Below are 22,598 nucleotides of genomic sequence, written 5' to 3' on the forward strand. Positions count from 1 at the left end.
CGTGCTTTCACTTCATTGAATACTTGACTATGGCTTGCCTAGTGTAGTCTACCTTCCGCTGCATGTCAATAGGTTCATTTCTATTGTTTTCTCTTCGAAACTCCCATGTTTTGAAGACGTTCATAAAAATTGCCTATTCAGCCCCCTCTAGTCGATAACTAGCACTTTCACTGTCGTCTGGCATAGAGACGCATCAAGAGCGCCGCAACGTCATCTGCATGCACGAGCAGAGGCGGCGTTGTAACTTGCCGCGATGAGCGAGCTCGCGCGCTTGGACGTGCCGGCCGGCTTGTGGCATGGGCACATGGAGGAAGGAGCAACGAGAGAGCGCATGTTGCATTGAATTTTTTCTTGACAGCAGCATGTTGCATTGGCTCAACCCTCATGCCCGGGTCCGGATCCTACACATCCAGTTCGACTAGAGGGTATTTTGAGCTCTCTCTCAAAAAGGAGAGAGGGTATTTTGAAGAAGCCGCTTTGTCATTAAATGGCGTATCTACTTTTTCTTATTTTCCCGTCCAAACATGGAATTCCATAGACTTACTTTTTTTAATGAAAAATCTAACTAAAATGGTTTTTTTAAAAATCCTCTAAAAACTGCTTTTCTATAATCTCACATCTACTTTTTGGTATGCAAACAACCGCTAAGAGAATAATCCCCACTAACATATTTATCTCAACATGTAAGCACGCCACATCATCATATAATTACGGATGAGATAAGACACACCTCAACGTGTAATCATGCATGAAAAAAAAAACCACCACCACATGCAACCATGCATGAAAAAACTACTTTTCATTCTATCACTGTACTTATATTCAAAATTATTTTACAATGGTACACAATCAAATATAATAAGTCATATTTATTTTTAATTTTGATTCACGTGTTATTAATCTAAATATTTGTATTCCACACTCATCGAAATATATTGCAACCGGTTCCCGTATCAACGTGCGGAGTATCATCTAGTTTAACCAGTGCGTAAGCTCTAGTGACCGGTCGAAGATTTTTTTTGAGACAAAGTACAGACGCATACGCTCATATATACGCGCATACACTCATCCCTATGAACACACACGCACACCCTACTCATATGAGCACCTCCGAGAGACTCAGCCGGCATATTAGTTTGAGATTGACGAAGTCACTAAAGGCGCCTCGTAGTCAATGGCTTGTCTCCTCCACTGAACGCGCATCGCCGAAAATCCTGAAATAAATTCAGGAAAATGTGAGCATCAGGATTTGAACCCCGATGGCCTGGGGATATCACTGTCCTCCTAACTATTCAATCACAGGTTGGTTCACGTGACTGGTTGGAGTTGATCATGCGTAACAACACGGGGAAATGTCCTCCTCACTTGTTTTGTCCTTGACGATGTCTTCGCAGAATTGAAAAATTCAATAATCAATGTCTATGTATATTGTTGTAATAAATTTTATTTATTGGATTCTTTTGCGGAAAATGCTTGGACGGCCCAATAAGCCCAGCTTCAGCCGCTTGTCGGGCTGCCCTCACCGACCGACCCCCAAAATTCGAAGCCCTTCGGGCCCAGGGAAAGCAACGCCGCGGGCACGAGAGTCCGTCATCTCCTCTCCGGTACCCCCTTCCCCTAAAACCTCACCTAAAACCTAAAAACCCTTCCCCCACTCGTCGGCGCCGCCGCTCCCAACCCCAGTGCCCGTCGCCTCCTCCACCCGGCCGGCTCCAAACCCCCGAGCCCTTGGCCCACCCCCTCCCCCCGTCACCCCGGGCGCTCGCCGCCATGGCGCCGCACGGCGACAGGAAGAAGGGGAAGGGCGCGGACCGCCCGGGCAAGCCGGGGCTGGGCCCCAACCGCAAGGAGTTCAAAAACCACCGCAAGGAGGAAGGGGAGAAGGCGGGCGGCGCAGAGGAGCAGGAGCAGGAGCAGCAGCCGGCGCCGCACCCGGCGGCTCTGTTCAACGCCGCCGACGACGGTGACTTCCCCAGAGGTGAGCGGCGGCTGCGCGTGCGGCCTGGCCCCGTCCTTTGCGTTTTGGTTTCGTATATGCTGACGTGGGGTCTCTGTGTTCCGTTACGCAGGAGGGCGCAGCCTCCTGAGCAGGGACGAGATGGCCGAGGCGCGCACCGAGGCCGAGGTGGAGTTCGAGAAGGAGGAGAGGAGGGGGAAGAAGAAGAGGAAAGCCAACGTCTCTTCAGGAATCGACGGCGATGATGACCTCGGGACCCTCTTCGGCGGGGCTACCACTGGGAAGCTCCCACGCTTCGCCAATCGCATCACCTTGAAGGTTTTGAACTCTCTGAAACTGTTCCTCTGTAGGATTTGCTTTGCAGCCCTTGTGTTATGTACCAATCAGTGGCTGGTAGGTTGTATGCAGCAATGCCCTTTTATGATCGCGTCCTAGCCTTGCCAATTTCATGGTGTGTCGTGTAACCTGTGCTGCTAGTTTTGTTCATCAAGCATCATCAGCTCCAGACTGCGAATTTAGCTTTGAGCCATTGACCCCACATGCGGTATATGCCTAACACAAGCTTTAGGAATTTGACACAACATGCCACAGAGCGCTCCCAAAGTAAGTCACACAAGTGGTAGTTTCCAGTGACACAACATTTGCATTTTAAAATGTTAAAGGTGCCTCAACCCCATCAAGTTGATTTTTACCTGGTATGTTAACTTGGTACATTTATGACAGCATAAGACCTTGTACAGTGCAAGATGCTTAGTAGAGGTGCTTAGAAAAATAAACCAGTTTTTCTTCAAGCACCGTTTTCGTTGTAGAGGGTAGACACTTACTTATGCACCTCTCCTTTAGAGATAAGCACTGGTGCTTAGGAAAAACTCGGTTTATTTCACTAAGCATCTTCCTAAGCACCTTGCATTGTACAAGTCCTAAGTTGGCTCCTTGGCGGGTGCTCATGAGGTGTAGCATCAGTTGACTCACCTTCCCCATATGAGAGGAAGTCTTGACGGGTGCTCGTGAGGTGTAGCATCAGTTCACTCACCTTCCCCATAATACAATATATCAAGTGTAAGACGATTAGAAAAAGTGAATTGTGAAATTCTTAATATCAGAATAACCTGAACGAATGCCTTTGGTTAGATGTGGCTTCCCTTGTATTAGGCAATTACAAGGACCAATTTGAATCAGTGAATTGAGCAAAACTCAGGTAGAGTTTTCATTAGCACAATGTCTCTTTTAATTGTCAGCTATGTTTTTTTATCTGTCTACATTAACAGAAATTACTGATTAGATTTGGGATGTTTTTTCTGTTGGTGAGACTCTTGGATTAATTGCTGCTGTTTTGGTGAAACAGCCATACCAACCTTTCTTTTTTCTGTTTTATCAGAATATTTCACCAAGCATGAAGCTTTGGGGTGTTGTAATCGAAGTTAACCAAAAAGACATTATAGTGAGTCTACCTGGCGGAATGAGAGGGTTTGTTCGCACAGAGGAAGTTTCGGACATTGCTTTGCATGGAAATAGCAAGGTATTGATTTTTTTTGTATCTTCTTGTTTCCAAGGTTTCTGCAATTATATTTTGCTTGTAATAATGAAAATTTAGTTGTGTTCTCTTCTCGAAGTTGCTATCCAGAAAATGCAATTGATGTTGATGTTGATTTTTGTTATTCTGTTAATCTGTTTGACTGCAGGATAATGAGGGCAGTGTATGTGCTGAAGTTGTTCATGTTGGTCAGCTGGTACCTTGTATGGTTCTGCAAGTTGATGATGATAAGAAAGAAGGAAAAGCACACAAGCGGGTTTGGTTATCATTGCGGTTGAGCCGGATGTACAAGGGTCTTTCTCTGGATGCTATCCAGGATGGAATGGTATTTATATTTGCCTTGGCTCTTGTTGGTTCTAGATATGCATGATACCAGCTTAACTCCTGCTAGGACAGTGAAATGTGTACATTTTCCTTATCCTTACCCATCTTAGTTCTTGATACGTACAATGTCATAGCCCACAACCGTAGTCTCTGACTACAGATTTACAATTCTAGCATAATGTGTAATTGCTCAGAACTTTGTACCCATGCAAAAACTCACACGCATAAAACAATTACACCCCAACAGAACCGAAACATGCCAGAGCATGCATCCAAGCATGTTCTCGTCCAGCCCTCCCAACAGTCAAAATAGAAAGAAGATGTGAACATCCAATGAGAACTACTGAAGCTATCATGGAAAACTCACTGCTCTTGTTTAATTTTCTTTAGGTAGTCAACATTTTGGTCAAACAATGGCAACTTAATGTCACCCTTCGCTCCCACCACCCATCATCCTTTCTATCTTTTCAGTAAAGTAAATGTGGTCGACCTGTTTATAAATTTTGTGTATAAATGAAGGGGTGTTTCGCTGATAGCCGAGATTGGAATTTTGTGTATAAATGAAGGGGTGTTTCGCTTATAGCCAATATTGGCCCCTACTGTTGCTTGAAAGTTTAGTCAGGGCATGAGCTTTTGACTGGTCAGCCACGGGTGAGAAATCCAGGCTCAGCACGTGGTGGCAAACTGGCAATCAACTTGCACAAAGGGTTGATTTTTTAAGAATGAGGTTGCCTCCCTAACTGGGCTGTTGTAATGGCAGCAAACAAAGCATCCTTGCAACTGCTTATAAAAAAGAAAAACTTATGGAACTATGGTTGGTAATTATTATTAAATTATTTCTGCTCACCCAGATCAACAGTCAGCTCATCGTTGGTCTTTTATGTACGCACTGAAATGGCTTCTTGTTCATTTGTTGATAGTTCTATTAAGGTGCTATTGCACACTCAGTAACATGTACGGTGTCCATAGTCTGCTCAATCGGCTGTCCCTTATCTACCTACACTTCTCTTATACCTCTGACAAACTTTGATGTGTTAGATCTGAGCCAACTCTTTTATATTATGTTTCTCAGGTGCTCACTGCTCAAGTGAAAAGCGTCGAGGACCATGGTTACATTCTTTATTTCGGAGTATCCACATTTAGTGGATTTATGCCAAAAGCTGGCAAAGGTAGACATTGCTTAATAAGGTCACAGTTACAATTATTGATTGTTAATAAATTACACATGCCTAGATAAGTGTGCACTTCATGCCAGTTATTGTTCTGCATAGCAGCTTCAGATAGCTGCTAGAACAACGTATTTGTTTACAGACTTATGGCAATATAATTATTTAGTGCTGATAATATCAATAGTCCAATTTCTAGCAATTGCGTTTTGTGAAAAAAAAACCGCTGTCAGGCTGCACCTTTTTTTGTTATTTGGTGTACTTGTAGGTACATTTTTATTAACTCAGACGTATCCTTTTGTTGTTTTAAACTGTTAATATATGCAGTACCTACACTGTATGCAAGGCATAGTGTACAAAATATAGTTAAATAGGAGGAAATTTGTAAACTTAGCTCGTGCCTAGACTCCTGATTTGGCATATTTGATTATAAGCGTATTTTTCTAATAAATTACTGAACTCAAGGCACGTAGCACAGTAAGACAAAGCTTGCTAGGCTGTCTGCTGGCTTACTACTTAACATTATTTGGGATAGTGTTGCTGATGTACTCCCTCCGTTCCTAAATATAAGATGTTTTAGCTTTTATCTATTTTCTGAGATTCGTATGCATCTAGACGCGTTTTAGTGTGTATGTTAACCCATTTTTATCCGTATGTAGTCCATATTGCAATATCTAGAACATCTTATAATTAGAAATGGAGGGAGTATGTGTCTGCTGTATTCTTCAAACGGTTCTCTTTGACCTTCGCCAGCATTGTAAAATGCTGATCATGATGTTTGTTTTGGGATGTACCTATGAGCTAATCAACTGGTATTCTTTTGTAGAAACTGTGAAGATTGAGAGCGGGCAACTCATACAATGTGTCGTGAAGGGGATTGATAAAGCTCGCTCTATTATTCACTTGAGTTCTGATGAAGACTTGATCTCTAAATCCATTGTACGCTTGTCAATTATTAGTCAGTGGCTTTTGAGTTTATTCTGTATCATGTCAGTTATTGCTAATTTATAAGTCTGTTTTTATCTAGATTAAAGATCTGAAAGGCCTTTCCATTGATCATCTAATTCCTGGCATGATGATGAGTGCACGTGTTCATTCAGTCCTTGAAAATGGAGTTATGCTATCATTTCTTACTTACTTCACTGGAACGGTAACTTTTTTTCAACACTTCAGTATTTTCTTTTTTAACTTTCCCATGGTTTGGATTTTACTTATTTAATTACATTGAGCGTATTTTCCTTATCAGGCTGATATTTTTAATTTGTCGAGCTCCTTCCCTTCTGGTAATTGGAAAGATGATTACAGCAAGAATAAGAAGGTCAGTAATTCTTCCCTATAGATTTGATAATGGTCATGGGCTTGTGGCCATGGAGTCTATAATATTTGCATTAATCGGTCCTAATAATGAGTCTGCACAATGTTTGTACCTATTTTACATTCATTGACGCTTACTGTGAATTCTCCTTTTATCATCTGTGCGCAGGGTTTTGGGTACTTCAATTGTACCCAAAATTGTAGGGTGGTCGGTTATGATTCCTTGCCAAAAATGTTCCTTTTTCTTGACATTTTACTTATTTCAGATCAGACTTACGTTTTCTCAGATTGTAAGCTTGGGGTAGCAATAATAACAATAACAATAATCCGAGAAACTTTGTTTGGTTACTCACTCCTTTACCTCTTAGGCTGCTCATCTGTCTGCGTGGTTCTAGTAAGACAAGAACACTACATGAATGTGTCCTGTTCCTGTATTCTGTCTCATGTGTTAGAATATGCTCCCTCCAAACCGGTTTACATGCCCCCACTTATTTTGATCTTAACTTTGACCGATTTATAACCAAAAAAATATAATTTACATGCCACAAAAAGTATATCATTTGATTCACATTCGGAAGAAGTTTCCAGTGATTTACTTTTTGTGGCATATGACTTATATTTTGTTGGTTAAATTGGTGGTCATAGTGAGGCTCAAAAGTCCAGGGGGACTTGTAAACCGGTCCGGAGGTAGTAACGAATGACCCTGTAACACGGCAAAAGTCAACTATCACGTATCACAATGAGTCTAATCATTGAATGACAAGTGACCATGTTGCACATGACTTGATCTGCATGATGATCCCTCTTCTCTCTTTTGTGTTTCTGTTTGTCCAGTTTTCAAATGATGGTCCTGTTGTTGAAACATATTGTTGGTTATTCTCTTGGACTGTAGGACTTGTGATTTTCTCATTACGCTTTGTGCTACAATTTGCAGGTAAATGCCCGCATCTTGTTTGTTGATCCGTCAACAAGAGCAGTTGGGCTTACATTGAACCAACACTTACTTCGTCTTAATGTACCCCCTATTGTAAGTTTACTGCTTTTGCCTGACCAATTCTTTTGGTACATTCTTGAATATTTTCATTTATGCCTGCATAGTTGGCTTTAGTCTAGTCTATATTCGAAGAGGGGCTTTCCTGTCCTAGTCTTATTCATTTTTTATTGATGATTTTCCTTGTGCAGAATGTTAAAGTTGGAGAAATATATGACAAATCACGGGTGCTGAGGGTGGATAAAAAAGCTGGTCTTTTTCTTGAAATACCTTCTCCAACTCCATCACCTGGATTTGTTAGTGTATGTGTTATTTCAAATATGTTATTGCCTTGGCCTATTCTTGTTTTCAAAAGGGCCAATCTTATGTTGCTATTTGCTTGCCATAACTGAAGGCCTTGTTCATTAAGATCCATCTTAATGTTTGTGATCCATAGATACACGATGTATCAGACAAGGATGTGAAGAATGTGGAGAAGAAGTTTAGGGAAGGCAGCTTGACACGTGTCCGTGTACTTGGAGTGCGACATCTTGAAGGAGTTGCACTAGGCACACTAAAAGTAATCACATCTGGCCACTTAAGTTTTTATTCTGTGCCTTTGTTTACTTTTGAATATCCATACACTTAAGTACTTAACCCATTTTGATGCTCAGTTTTCCTTCTTAGTTGATACACCCTGGCCCGTGTTACATCCTACCTTTTTTTATACCCAATATGCTCATTCGATGCTTGAACTCTTGTACCATCTTCTTTATTTAGCAATTATGTATTTATCTAGCAATTATGTTCTGCAAAGGTCGGTTTAAGCTGTACAGTGGAGTTCATATGGTTATAAAAGATGAGATGGGTACCTGATCCATACCATATGTTAGTGCATGTGTTCAAAACTGAGGTACTGAATGTATCATGGAGGGGGTCATCTGATGATAATTGTTATGTTAGTTTCTGTGGTGCTGCTTAATTTTCCTGGTCACTGTTTACAAGTCACTTCTTTACTTCTTAATTATTAGTTATGATAAAATTGTTTGTGATAGTACTGGGTTTATAATTAATATGATGGCAAGGTATGTTCATTCTCTGTCATTAAAGCATGTGGCTTCTTCTATTCTAGCTCCATTGTTTTGAAATGTATTAAGTTGGTTCATCTTTATTTTTGACATGCATCTGAAAAATCATTTTGCTTCCAGCTGTTGCATGTGCTTAATTAATATCAAAGCATGCCAGGCAGTCCTGTAAATCAGATTTACCTCCTTTTCTTAAACTAGCAAAAGAGGTTGTTTCTGAGGATCTCCATATCGTATCCTTTTCCAGGACAGTGCTTTTGAAGGTTCTGTTTTCACTCATGCTGATGTCAAACCAGGAATGGTAGTGAGAGCTAAGGTTGTTACTGTTGAGCCTTTTGGCGCAATTGTGCAGTTTTCAAGTGGTGTGAAAGCACTTTGTCCACTTCCTCACATGTCTGAGTTAGATAACATTGTAAAGCCACCGAAGAAATTTAAGGTGCCATTCTGTTCTTTTTCTTCCTCTCTTAATTTCCATTGCATATACCATAAGACTGGTATATATGATTAAGATGCATAACATGTCCACCATTGACACTTCCTCTTTTTTTTGTTAATTTTGTGTAGGCTGGAGCTGAACTACTTTTTCGTGTTTTGGGTTGCAAATCCAAGAGAATAACAGTGACATACAAGAAGTCTCTGGTACCTTAACTGCACTCTCACCCATGATGTTTAGTATACTGCAAATTGTACTCCCTCCGTCCCAAAATAAGTGTCGCTGATTTAGTACAAATTGTACTAAATCAGCGACACTTATTCACTTATTTTGGGACGGAGGGAGTATATTATATAGAGCATGATGGAATATTGTTCTTCAGATTGCTTTCCTTGCCTCTGGGAGCTGCATAATAAAATTCTGGATTTCCTTCAGGTCAAATCAAAACTTGAAGTGTTGGCCTCGTATGCTGATGCCAAGATTGGTTTAGTGACTCATGGATGGATTACTAAAATAGAAAAGCATGGGTGCTTCGTGAGATTTTACAATGGAGTTCAGGGGTTTGTTAGCAGGTTGACCTCTCATTCTTATGAAGTTCATCAGCTATATGTTCTTAACCTGCATATTTTTCCCACACTCATGTGATGATCTTAATGGTTAAAACATGCTCCTTTTGTCTTTGAAGTCTCTGTCTGTTGAGTTTAATGAATTGAAAATCGGATTTGACTGTGATTTTCTCTCTGAAAGGAGTACCACCGGCCACTGCATCGATTGATGCATATAGCCATGAGTGTGATTTGTCTTATACTGTTCTTGATAGCGACAATGTTTTTATTGAATATATGCCTCTGACATATTTCCTTATCTGTACTAGATCTGAACTTGGACTAGAGCCAGGCATTGAAGCTGAAAGTGTTTATCATGTTGGACAAGTTGTCAAATGTAGAATTGTAAGCGTGGTCCCCACTTCAAGGAAACTATATGTTAGTTTTACAATGTCTTCTAATAGGTGAGTGTTCTCTCTTGTTCTTTTATTGTTTTTTCTGCTCTCTTGCTCATATCAGTTTTTGGTTTACATGGTTACGGGTAACTGGGCCGTCGTTTTTATCCTTGTACGTTCTTAAATATTTTAAAGGTCATTATGTGATTATATTTTCTGTCATCTTCCTATTCTTTTTGAAAGTTTTTTTTAAATAGTCCTTTTTTGAAGAGATCGATGTTAGGTCTTTATTTTGTTCTGATAAGGAGTTGGCTAACAAAGTAACAATGCAATTAATGTTACGTATAATTGATGTCATTAGATTCATGCTCAAAAGCATTGTTCAGGAAATCAGTAACTGGTAGCTGCTCGGTCAACTTGGGAGTAACGATGAATTGGTGAATCGGCCTATTAACTGGATTAATCGGTCCACCATTAATCGGCAGATTAAATAGGAACTTGCCAACATATATCTAGTTTTTTATGTATCATACCATACTCTCATGTTCTCAGCTATGTAATATACCGAAATATGCTACTGTTTGGTCGAACCATAGCTATTGAGGAGCAAGAGGGGGATGGGAGGGATTACGGGGCAAAATTTTGGGCTTTGTTTGCCCACAAGTTAATGGGTCAGCAACGATTAATCGGCCTAACAACCGATTAATCGGTCTGATAGGCCAATTAATTGGCCTCACAAGTTAATGCAATGAATGTGTTATTCGATTCGGCCACCCTACAAGTAGTGATTAACTGGTCCGTTAACTGATTAATCGGATGAATTCTTGAACAGTGCTCAAAAGTACTCATGAATGTGATGATGTATCACATAAACTGTGTTAATAGAGTAATTGTTGGTCAAAACCTTGTCTTAACAACACTTTAAATGGAGGGAGTACCATAATACCAACGTTTCTGGATGGAGGGAGTAACAAACAACTTTTATTGGATTTGAAGTACGTTTGAAACTGGCAGTAACACTTTACTCATTAAGATGAGATTAGAATCTGTAATAACAGTTGCGCAGGCTTATTTTTAGCACATCCAATACAACGTTAGTCCACATGCGAACATATATCTCGAAAGCAAGAGAGGCCACCTTAGCTTTGTCTATTGCTGATGAAGATATGTTGATTCCGCTCCTTCGACACGTTCCACAGGTGTAGATGAGTTGTCCTCTCCCTTTACAGTGCCAGGTTTTGGTGCAGCAGCCACATGCCATCCCACCATGCATCAACTGGAGTGAACTGAGTATGCGTGGGTGAGCCAGCCTCGCCAAATCCTGAGTCCACACTTTTTGTGAGAGCAAGTTTGATTCACTAAAAAAAAATCGTAGGTGTTCAGCCCGTGTCACAATATCCCATATTCCAACTCTCGCACCATTGATCACACTTTCACTCATTGCACAAAAGAAAGATCTGGCACAGAAGAAATGGCCAGATGCTTTAACACTGCTAGCAGTTGTACGAACTGTACTATCAGATACCTCTACATACATTGGTGTTTTTGAACCCATAATATTATATTTAGCACACAAGGTTATTGCTGAAGCTTTTGCATACATGTTTTTTTTTGTGTGGTAAAGGGCAGTTGCATTCTTAAACGCTGTGCTACGGTACTAGATCTCTCCTTTTCCTTCTATGGTCATTGCCAATACTTTCAGTTTCTTGTTGGCTTCTGCTGACACCTAGGAACCGAATTTTAACCAGGAAAGGTCCTGAGCAGATCCCTGCTTGGTTCGTAGACTTGCGCCTGTGTTCTTGGCACGCAATTTTCCTTTTGTGTTGTGTAGCTTGACAACTAAAATTTTACTTTCTCATGCAGGGTCATTCAAGCTGATACTGCAAAGGTGGGTACAATTGTCTCTGGTGTTGTGGAGCGACTTACTCCTGCAACTGTTGTGGTCAGTGTCAATGGCTTCTCCAAGGGATCTATACTTAATGAACAGTTGGCAGATCATCATGGTATATCCTTGCCTGTGATTTTCGAATATTTGGTTCATTCGGTCTGGACTCCCCACACGCACAGACACAGACACGAAGACAGCTTGCACATCCACAATCCTTTTCCCCGGCTCATCTGTACATCTTTGTTCTGTTCACCCATTTACACCTTTTCTTCTTAATTAGGCCAAGCTGCTCAGTTGAAGAATTTGTTGAAGCCTGGCCATGAGTTCAACCAGCTTTTAGTTCTTGGTAAAGTCATTGAAGTTCTGGCTCTTTTGTTATTCAACGATTTGTATGAACTAATTGACAATTTTCCACCCGCTGTTCAGTTTCTGAGTACAATGTACTAGTAATCATTGTTTATAGGGCGGTAAGGCGACCTATGGCGAGCACATAAACAATGCTAGTAATATTTGTACTTTTATACGACAAAGAACTTTGAGCTGTAGCATAACTCAGTCTGTATATAGTAATTTTCTCACATAAACTTTTTATTTACATATCCTTCCTGATGCACTTTTGGTTGTTTTACACGTGGATCTTACTTTACTTGACTAAGTATTGCCTTTCGTATTATGCTGTTTCAGATACTGAAGGCCAAAATTTAGTTCTTTCCGCTAAACACTCACTTATCAACACTGCAAATGACATTCCATCAGAGATATCACAGATGCAAGCAGGAGCTGTAGTTCATGTATATAGTTCTTCATTTTGTTTCAGTTACATTATAATTAACGAGCAAGTCAGTTGACATTTCTTTTTACCTTAGGGTTACATTTGCAACATCATCGAAGCTGGTTGTTTTGTTCGCTTTCTTGGACATCTAACTGGTTTCTCTCCCAAGGATAAAGTAAGCATGTATTAGCCCTGCTGCTCTCTTTATCTTGGAACAGCCTCTTATCTTGCAAGTTTTGGCTTCGTCGTTCTCTCTGTTTCTGAAAAAAGCCTAACCTTGTGTTTCCTGAAGGCGGTTGACAGGCCGATAGAAAAGCTTTCTGATGTGTTCTGTGTTGGCCAATCAGTTCGTAGTCATGTCCTCAATGTACGTATAACATAGTGTTGTTGATACTTTCGTGTTTGGATACTATGTTGTTTGCTTTACTGAATGGTTCATTATTTGTTATAGGTGAATGCAGAATCTGCTCGAGTAAAGCTTTCACTCCAACAGTCCATGTGCTCTTCACCTGATTGTTCATTTATTCAAGGATATTTTCTTCTCGATCAGAAGGTCATAATATAAATCTATTTGTGTCTTACTCAAAGTTAAATGGCTTAACCTTGATGAAAAAAAGATTAAACGGCTGAAGGAAAGTCTTATCTAGAACCATCCGTTCACAAATATAAGATGTTTCGGATATTTCAATATAGACTACATAGAGACTGAAATGAGTGAACATCTTATATTTGTGTCTATATGTATATCCGATTCAGAAAAAGGTTAGAACATCTTATATTTGTGAATGGAGGGAGTAGCTGCTAGTAATGTGGTAATTTGGGCTGGGGTCAATAATAATAGCTTTTGGTGAAAGCAGAGACTGGTGAGGTTTGGGTCGAACTTACAAGTGCAACTATTATTTGCTTGTGGAGGCCTGTTTCGCTAAGTTAATGGGCTGTGTGTGTGGTGGTGGTTGTGGGGTAGGACTTATCCAAAAGCAGACAAATGGTTCAAGTACACTGACAATTAAGTGAACCCTTGTTCTACAATGTGCTTTAACATGTGCACTGACAATTGGTGTTACCTTGTTGTTTGTCCAGATTGCCGCATTGAAGTATTCAGGTCCTAGTACTTCTCATGATTGGGTGAAATATTTTGGCATTGGTAGCTTGGTTAAGGGTGAGGTGGGAGCAATAGAAGAATATGGTGTTATCCTTAACTTCAAAGACCATCCGGATGTTGTTGGTCTAATTGAACATCATCAGCGTAAGTAACTCATTTTCTCCTTATATGGCATATTAACTATTACTGATTACGATCATTCAAAACTTTTCCTTTTCTGCAGTTGGTGGCAGTACTGTAAAAGTGGGTTCTTCTGTGAAGGGTCTTGTTGTGGATTTATCTGATGGAGTTGTAAATTTATCGCTTAAACCTGAACTAGTTGGCAGTGTCAGCAAGGATGGGAAAAAGAAGGTAATAGTTGTAGATGCCCTTCTGTCAGCAATATATGTGTCTATCCGGTTAAGGATTGTCTCTTCCATTATCTTTTGGTCACTTGGTACTAGTAGTTGTTTGTGGGTAGCTTAGTAGTTTACTTCTACTGAAGTACTTCTTGCGATTGTGCCCTTCCTATCTACAGCATTGCTTGAAACTGCTCACAATGGGCTAAATATTTTAGCAGTGTAGCTTCATAACTTGAAAAAAATACTGTCAACATTTGTGTCTGAAAATCTCTGTTTGCATGTTGTTTGTTTTTAGTTCACCAAATAAAACATCTGCATGGCTACTCCCCCTATTTACAAGTCTTCTAATGGTACCAATTTCAATTGCTTTGACACTAACTTTAGTTATATTGGACCGGTTTGTTTGTTGCACTTCAGAAACGTCACAGAGCTGCGGTTTTGGACTTGGAGCTTCGGGAAGAAGTCAATGCAGTTGTGGAGATAGTCAAAGACAGCTATGTGGTGTGCAAATTACTCATCTGACTAGTTTATTCTTATTACTTCCTTAAAGGTTGACTGCTGTTCTTTTCTCATCATTTTGTTCTATCCAGGTTCTTTCTGTCCCTGAGTATAATCATGCAATAGGCTTTGCACCGTTGATGGATTACAACTCACAATTGCTTCCTCAACATCACTATGATAATGGGCAGTGGTAATCACGTGAACTTACTTCAGTGTATTGCTTTGATTAGTTACTTGTTTGAATGGTCGGGGAGCAAAAGTTGAAGGGTTCATTTTTAGAATTCTAATAATTTCTACAGTATGCCTACTGCAGATCAGGCTTTTTCAGATACAACTGGCAATACTTTATTTTGCCCTTTTGGTTATGATTGTACATGTTATAATTTGTCTCTGGTTTTTGGTTCATAGATACATATTACTCTGAACATACTGTGTTAGTAAACTGTCCTGTCGCCAGGACATGCAAGGCATCTAGGAGCTTAAATGAGTCAAACGTGAGTCAATCTAGCTGAGGCCGTCTTGAACCTGACATTATTATAGATTGAATAAGCTCTAGCTTAGCTTGACTGAACTTGTCAGTGGGTTGACAATGCAAGTATGCAACCCAACATTGATTATTGCGCTCAAGACAAGTTCGCACCTCACTTGAATTAGACTTGATTTTCTGCATTACATACTAAATATGTATATATATTCAACCATAATTGACCTTAAGCTTTCTCAATGAAGTCTTCTAGCTCAAGTATTGTATTGCTCAAGCAGCTTGTTGAGTCCAAGCTTCTTTTGCACGTACGCACTTGCCTGGTAGCAATGTTGATGCACTTCACATGCCCACCTTTTCCTTGAATTTATAATGTTTGTGGATATTGTATCTGCATTGTTACCATCATTGTTGATCTCACATTGTCCCTTTAAAATGGAAACTCAGTCGAATGATTATTAGTCTAGTCCTATATATGCTTTGCAGTCTGGACTCTCTGATATGGTTTGATAATGTCTCGTGCGGTGAAGCGTTACATTTTCTGTTGTTGCAAGTTCACTTTATTCATGGTAGAAAATGTGTCGAGCCGTATCATCTCATAATATAGGAGCATCTGCCATGTTTGCTGCTGAACAATACAAGTTTAGTGTATTATCATGAAAGGGTTAGTATAAAGCAACATTTTATATTGCACCGAACACATGCAAATGACTAGCAGATGTACCGTTTGCGATTTTCAAGGTCGGCAGACTATCGAGCCTATATCACTTTGGTGTTAAAATTTAACAACCCTTACCTTCTTTTCTTAGTACAAATGCAGTTACAGTTCGAAGTGCTGTTCTCTTATTTTGTGTTTGGTTTTATTGAAGCATTACCGTTGTCGTTGGAAGTATCCCAAGTTCTGACCCTTCTGGAAGACTTATCCTTCTCCCGAAAGGATCAGCCCAGGATTCTAATATCTCTAGTTCTAAAAGGGCTAAGAAGAAATCAGACTACAAAGTTGGGTCACTTGTTGAAGCAGAGGTGCAACTATTTTCATAGCAATCGTATGATCAGTCGTTTACTCTCTATTTATAGTTTGCGTATAAATATTAATCATGTTTGGTTGCAGATTATTGATATCAAGCCGCTTGAGGTTATTTTGAAATTTGGTGTCAATCTTCATGGAAGGATTCATATTACTGAGGTATATACTAGACTTTATTAGTTTATTTATAGTGATTTTCATAAGTAATTATGGATCAGTAATTGGTATATGTTTCTCTCAGGTCCTTGAAGAAGATTGCAGCGAGCATCCCTTTAGTAAACTCAAAATCGGGCAAAAGGTCCATGCAAGAATTGTTGCACAAGCTGAACATTCAGCAAAAACTGGCAGAAATTTGAAATGGGAACTATCTATTAAGCCATCCTTGCTTAAAGGTAGGCTGTACCAAAATCTCTCTGTTTAGCCTAACCAACTATATACCCTTGGTGCTTCTTGTGACTTGCGATGACTTGGTTTCCTGATGCTGGCCTTTCTTTTTCTGGAACAATTTAACAGCAGACTTGGAAGAATCAACTGCATCTGAAGCTGAATTGAATCACTCAATTAATGACATCATACGTGCTTATGTCGTCAAGGTGGATGCGGAATGGGTCTGGTTAACTGTATCCAGAAAGGTTATGGCACATTTATTTATTCTTGATAGTTCAGTTGAGCCGAGCGAACTAAAAGAGTTCCAACAGCGTTATAGTGTCGGTCAAGCAGTGAAAGGACGCATTATTGGGGTGAACAGAGAGAAAAGGTTGTTGAGGCTGAAAGCGTTTGATAACCAATGCATGCTCGAGAATATAGATGACACACAAAAAACAGTATCTTCTATTGCTGAACACACGAAGGAAGGAGATGTCATTGGTGGACGCATCCAAAGGATTCTACCTGGTGTTGGTGGGCTTGTCATCCAGATTGGACCTCATCTTCATGGAAGAGTTCATTATACTGAAATTGTTGATTTGTGGGTACCTGAACCCCTATCTGGGATCCATGAAGGTCAATTTGTAAAGTGCAAGGTCCTGGCTGTAAGCCGCCAAGCTGAAGGATCTGTCCGAGTTGACCTATCACTTCGCTCAAGAAAACTTGGTGATTCGTAAGTCTTGTCGCTTCCAAAGTATTGTTCATAATAAATACAGCAATATTTAGTAGCGTTAAATATGCTTCTTTTTGTCAAAAGTCATATGGGTACTCTATAATTTAAACAGACCTTAGATATAAGTTAACACTAGCTAGTGGCAACTGCTTTTTTGGATGTGGGGTATTGTGCCGTGATCGTCTTCTCAAACAAAATACCAAGACAGTCACCCACATAAATAGGCCTGTTAGAGGTGAATTTTGTACACAATTTTTTAGTTGTCCAGAAAAATATTATGTCTGTCATTCTGTGACATCTTTGTTTTGTAGGACAACTTGCGCTCCCCGGTTTGAGAAGATCAACGATCTGTGCCCTGGTACAGAGGTTAAGGTATTTTCTATCTTCATACAACTTAGTAATATGAAACTTGGAGGAAGTTCTCTTGAAGCTGTTACAACCGAGCACAAATGCCTTAAATTTCTTTTGGTTTTAGACTTTGAAGTGTTTAAAAAATTACACTGCATGCTCTTAGCCTCAATTTGTTGGGCTGTGAGCCACTGGGCATGTAAATGAGCAGAAATTGTTGCTGATGGTGTGTAAAAAAAGGAAATTAGTTTTTTTTACTTTCCCCTTTTCTGGATATTTAAGTTGCGACTATGGTGAATTTACGTGATTTTCTTCTAAACATTGTAGGGTTATGTGAAGAATGTGAATCCCAAAGGGTGTTTCATCATGCTTTCTCGAATGGTTGAGGCTAGGATTATTTTGTCAAATCTGTCAGATGAGTATGTCGAAAATCCTCAGAAGGATTTCTCAGTTGGAATGCTTGTACAGGGAAGGTTAGATCTCGCCATTGACAAATGCACATATAACTACAAAAAATATCTCTTCCCGATCTAATGGAAAAATCCCGCAGGGTATTGTCTGCGGAACCACTATCAGGGAAAGTTGAGGTATCACTTAGGAAGAGCACTGGTAGCAAATCACAGAAGTTGGATGATGTTAGCTACAGTGACCTGCATGTTGGGGACATCGTTGATGGTCAAGTTAAACGGGTTGAATCCTATGGATTATTTGTGACAATCAAGAGCAGTGAACTGGTATGCTATTGTCCTTTTGAATCTGCAAGTGTTTATCAGTAATCGGTATGTTAATGTAGATCGTTGTTTTGTAGGTGGGCTTGTGTCATGTATCAGAACTTTCTGATGAACCAGTTCTTGATATCAACGCTTGCTACAAAGCTGGCGATATTGTTAAAGCTAAAATTTTGAAGGCAAGTTTTATCTATGGTTAGACTGGTCTTTTGTACTGCATGTGTGCTAAATTTCATTTTCATTTTCTTCATACAGATTGACGAGGATCGACACCGAGTATCCCTTGGCCTTAAGGAATCTTACTTTGACTCTGATCTGACTGATGATGAAAATGGCAACGAGAATGATGGTGGAAGGGTTCCCATGGACATCAGCCGTGCCCCTCAGATGTCTGGAGGTTTTAACAGCACTTTAGTTCTTCCTGGACCTGAACCCAGGGCTTCTGTTCCCCCACTTCAGGTCGCCTTGGACGAATACGAAGGTTCTGACCAAGAGGGTGATCAGAAAGCTCATGAAATTGCTAATGGAAGTGAACCAAATGTAAAAAAGAGCGATAGACGGTTAAAGGAGAAGGCGAGAAAACAAAGGTTTTCACACATTTCATTCTTGTACCTTTAACAGTGGCATCGCAGACTCTTACACCATTTTTTCCCCAGGGAAATAGAAATCAGTGCCTTGGAGGAAAGGGCTTTACAGAAAGATATACCACAGACTCCAGATGAATTCGAAAAGTTGGTGAGGACCTCTCCAAATAGTAGCTTCGTCTGGATAAAGTATATGGCATTTTTGTTAGACCTTGCGGATGTCGAGAAAGCACGTTCAGTAGCTGAAAGGTACGATTGCAGTATAAGGATAATTGTTTTGAAATTCTGTTCTGACTAATTTTTGACAATAGGAATTTACTGTTCTGAAAAAAAAATCCATGAAAATTCCCATTCTTATTAGTCTATTATGCAAAGATATCTATGTTTTCTTTGCTGAATATTTGTTTACTTCGAACCTGTTGCATGGATTGTCATCTTAATGCAAGTGTCCCTCATGGTTGTTAGGGCTTTGAGAACAATAAACATTAGAGAGGAGGAGGAGAAACTCAATGTATGGGTAGCATACTTCAACCTTGAAAATGAGTACGGGAGTCCACGGGAGGTAAGTTGAAAATGACGCTACGTTATGTTTCTTTCTGCTGCTCCAGTTGATGATACTGATCTGCTGTTGGTATATGCAAGGATGCTGTCAAGAAGATATTCCAAAGAGCCCTGCAGTATTGTGATCCCAAAAAGGTGCACTTGGCTCTTCTTGGAATGTACGAGAGGACTAAACAGAATGAACTGGCAGATGAACTGTTTGATAGAATGACCAAAAGATTCAAAACTTCGTGCAAGGTTAGTTTATCACTTTGTTTTTTGTATTTGGAGCATATTTATGACTTCCAAACTTCGTGCAAGGTTAGCTTTTTTTTGTATATGGAGCAACTTTATGACTTGCATTATGCAATTGTAGATCTGGTTGCGCCGCATTCAGTTCTCTCTCACTCAAGGCAAGGATGTTGAATACATCAAATCTGTCGTAAACCGTGCGCTTCTTAGTCTGCCACAAAACAAGCGTATAAAGTTTCTCACGCAGACTGCTATCCTGGAGTTCAAGTGTGGGGTGGCTGAGGAAGGGAGATCCAGATTTGAGCTGATCCTAAGGGAGTATCCGAAAAGAACAGATATTTGGAGTGTTTACCTAGACCAGGTAATATTGCATTAGCAAACCGTCACCTGTATCAGTTTATTCTGTCAACTTAATCAGTCATTGACAAGCATGGTCTTTTGTAGGAAATTCGACTTGGTGACACGGAAATTATACGGGCATTATTTGATAGGGTGACATGCCTTAGTCTTCCTCCAAGAAAGATGAAGGTTTGGCTCATTCTTTGTGTTTTCTACTCAAAACTCAAAAGCCATCTCTCTCTTCCACTGTTATCTGTCCTTCCCTGTATATCTCTTGCTAGTATCTACTCTCTTTCCCCGTGGGATTATAAGTTTTTGACTGAGGACCTTGCCCTACCTGATATCTGCCATTCATTAATTTATGTGTTATTGTCTGGAAAATGCATTATAAGTTTGACTGAGGACCTTGCCCTACCTGATATCTGCCATTCAGAATTTCATGCCATCATTTGCTTTATTACCGTTCCATGTATTGATTTAAGTTTTTTCATACGATGCTTGCCATTTGCAGTTCTTGTTCAAGAAATACCTGCGATATGAGAAGGCTCAGGGCGATGAAGAAAGAATCAAGCATGTGAAGCAGAAGGCAATGGAGTTCGTTGAGATTTGTAGAGCCTGATGTGCAAAACCTTGCTACACATGCAGGAGGCACTGCTCCTGCTCCTGCTCCTGCAACGCGCAGGAGGCGTCTGCTTGCTGGGGTAAACTATTCATGTGATCTTGTCAGGTGATCAGCAGGCGGGGGGTCATTCAACTTCTTGAAATGCTGCTAATCAGAGGTCTGCGTTCTTTCTTATTTGTGCGATGTGATTGTGGCAGAGAATGTGCCAGTCAGGGCTGCAGCTTTTACGCAGACGTGCAGTCCGCCAATTTTGGTGTTGTTACACTTGTGATATATGTATTGCTATTAATAGGAAAGATAGATCATTCGATTTTGTGGCAAACACCTCGCTCACTATTCGAGTTGTTTAGGTTTTGTTTTCAATTTGTAAACACTCATCGTTAGAGATTGTGAGTGCAGACTGAGAAGTTCCTTGGCTACAAATGTGTAGTGCTTGGGCATTGTTGACGTTCAAAGTGTCAATGCTACTTCGGTTTCATTCTTTCGGGCTTTTTACGACAGAAATACGAGGCTTGGCTGGGCTCGGTCTTAGGCGGTTGAACAAGCTGGGCCCACGCTTGAAGATACCTTCTATCACTCCGTTTCTAAATATTTGTCTTTTTAAAGATTTCAAATAGACTACCACATACGGATGTATATAGACATATTTTAGATTGTAGATTCACTCATTTTGCTCCATATGTAGTCACTTGTTGAAATCTCTAGAAAGACAAATATTTAGGAACGGAGGGAGTATAAATTAATGCATGGTTAGTTAATATGCATAATTAACTGTATGACTAATTAATTGCATGATGAGGCGTTGGGCAAAAAGAGACTGGGCAAAAGGCAACTGGGTAAATTTTTGGTGCACGCAAAACGAACTACTAAACAACCAGGGGCTCCCTTTTAATACTAGAGTTATGCAGCCAATCAAACAAATAGTCTAACAAGAATTAAAATTCATTCACACAATTTTTGAGTCACAAATGCAATAAGATAACCCAAGCAATTAGCTAGTGCAAGGAATAAGATGTGGACCAGCACACAAGTGTGAATAGCACTACATAAAACATCAATATCAAGTTTTCAACCAGCTAATTATTGCGATGAGGGAGGCGTCAGACCGTGTGTGACCGCTCAAGGGGGAGCTCTAGGTGCTCCTTGGCGGCCTCCGTGACGAGCGGCGGCTCTCCGGAGTAAACGGCCACGGGTAGCCTAACCAACTACCCCTGGCGCTTCAGCAAAATTATCAGGCCTTTGGGGCCTTTAAGCATTCCAAGCATTTGGGCCGCCTTCCCTAGCCGGCCACCTCTAAAGCCGACTCTCCTAGCCGGCCACCTCTAAAGCCGACTCTCGGGAGGCGACCCAGCCTCACCGACTCACCCCCAAGACGACTACGGGGTGGCCGACTCCGAGAAGCCGGCCAAGACCGCAACCACTCCTACATAACGGCGACGTGATGGGGTGTGGCCACAGTGCGGCCCACTACCCCCGAAGCCCGAGGCGGGCGTGGCTCCAGGAGGCCGTACGGGACGGACGTCTCCCGTGCGGCTCGGCACTGTAGCCATGCTGACCTCGACATCATCCACGACCCCCTCCTGTACGATCCAAGGACTGCGGGCCCCTTCAGCCAGAGAGAGGCATGAAGGCGGCCCGACCTTCTCCAGTCGGCCGAGAGCATAGCCGGCCTCCAGAAGCCGGCTGATCCCTTCCTCGAAGCAGGAGCCCCATTAAGGAGACAAGACGAGGTAAGGCTACAGTGATAGCCCCCGGGGCGGTCCACTGTAGCCACGCTTACCTCGACCAAGCCCTCGCCATCACAGGCGAGGCTACAGTGAGCAGCCGCCGACAAGACCCTAGGCGGTGGGGCCGGCCTGTCGACCAAGTAGCCGGCAGCCGGCGGGACCCAGCAGCCGGCGGAGAAGCCGGCGAGCGTCGACACTGACGGCTGGGACCAGATCCCAGTCGGATTACCATTGTATCCCGGGGAGTAGGCCTATATAAACCCCGGGAGCACCCATGCAAAGGGTTCGGACCCAAGCATAGTTGGCTTCTAAGCATAGAGTGGCCATCTCAGCATAGCACACGCACCATAGATAGAGAGAAGCAAGAGCTAGCCTTGTTCTTCTTCTCCCTTGGCCTCAACAGCTCTAGGAGCGATTGTAGCTACCTTTTATCGATCTAGTGATCATGCGGAGACCCCGCAGAGTAGGACTAGGGGTGTTATCTCCTCGGAGAGCCCCGAACCTGGGTAAGATTCGCCGGCGTG

The 22,598-nt window shown here is 41.2% G+C and overlaps 1 protein-coding gene across 2 annotated transcripts; it reads left to right on the plus strand.

Moving 5' to 3' along the window:
- The first annotated feature begins 1,635 nt into the window (after window positions 1-1,635).
- LOC123180238 (rRNA biogenesis protein RRP5) lies at window positions 1,636-20,828 on the plus strand. 2 transcript variants are annotated; one of them, XM_044592219.1, is made up of 40 exons: window positions 1,636-1,978; window positions 2,070-2,275; window positions 3,336-3,476; window positions 3,640-3,816; window positions 4,888-4,984; window positions 5,808-5,920; window positions 6,009-6,131; window positions 6,228-6,299; window positions 7,230-7,322; window positions 7,478-7,588; window positions 7,723-7,845; window positions 8,598-8,786; window positions 8,915-8,989; window positions 9,219-9,355; window positions 9,658-9,792; window positions 11,587-11,726; window positions 11,892-11,957; window positions 12,296-12,402; window positions 12,478-12,558; window positions 12,676-12,750; window positions 12,835-12,936; window positions 13,464-13,629; window positions 13,709-13,836; window positions 14,244-14,327; window positions 14,417-14,517; window positions 15,678-15,831; window positions 15,920-15,994; window positions 16,077-16,227; window positions 16,349-16,934; window positions 17,246-17,306; window positions 17,610-17,755; window positions 17,833-18,016; window positions 18,091-18,189; window positions 18,266-18,597; window positions 18,667-18,843; window positions 19,060-19,156; window positions 19,237-19,392; window positions 19,511-19,747; window positions 19,831-19,914; window positions 20,237-20,828. In XM_044592219.1, exons 1-40 carry the CDS (start codon window positions 1,771-1,773, stop codon window positions 20,342-20,344), a joined length of 5,697 nt encoding a protein of 1,898 aa, XP_044448154.1. In that variant the 5' UTR covers window positions 1,636-1,770; the 3' UTR covers window positions 20,345-20,828. The 2 variants fall into 2 exon arrangements, with proteins under 2 accessions (XP_044448154.1, XP_044448155.1); XM_044592220.1 differs by having other exon boundaries at window positions 16,352-16,934.
- Window positions 20,829-22,598: the final 1,770 nt, after the last annotated feature.

This window comes from Triticum aestivum, chromosome 1D (assembly GCF_018294505.1).
Source record: "Triticum aestivum cultivar Chinese Spring chromosome 1D, IWGSC CS RefSeq v2.1, whole genome shotgun sequence".
Taxonomy (NCBI): domain Eukaryota; kingdom Viridiplantae; phylum Streptophyta; class Magnoliopsida; order Poales; family Poaceae; genus Triticum; species Triticum aestivum.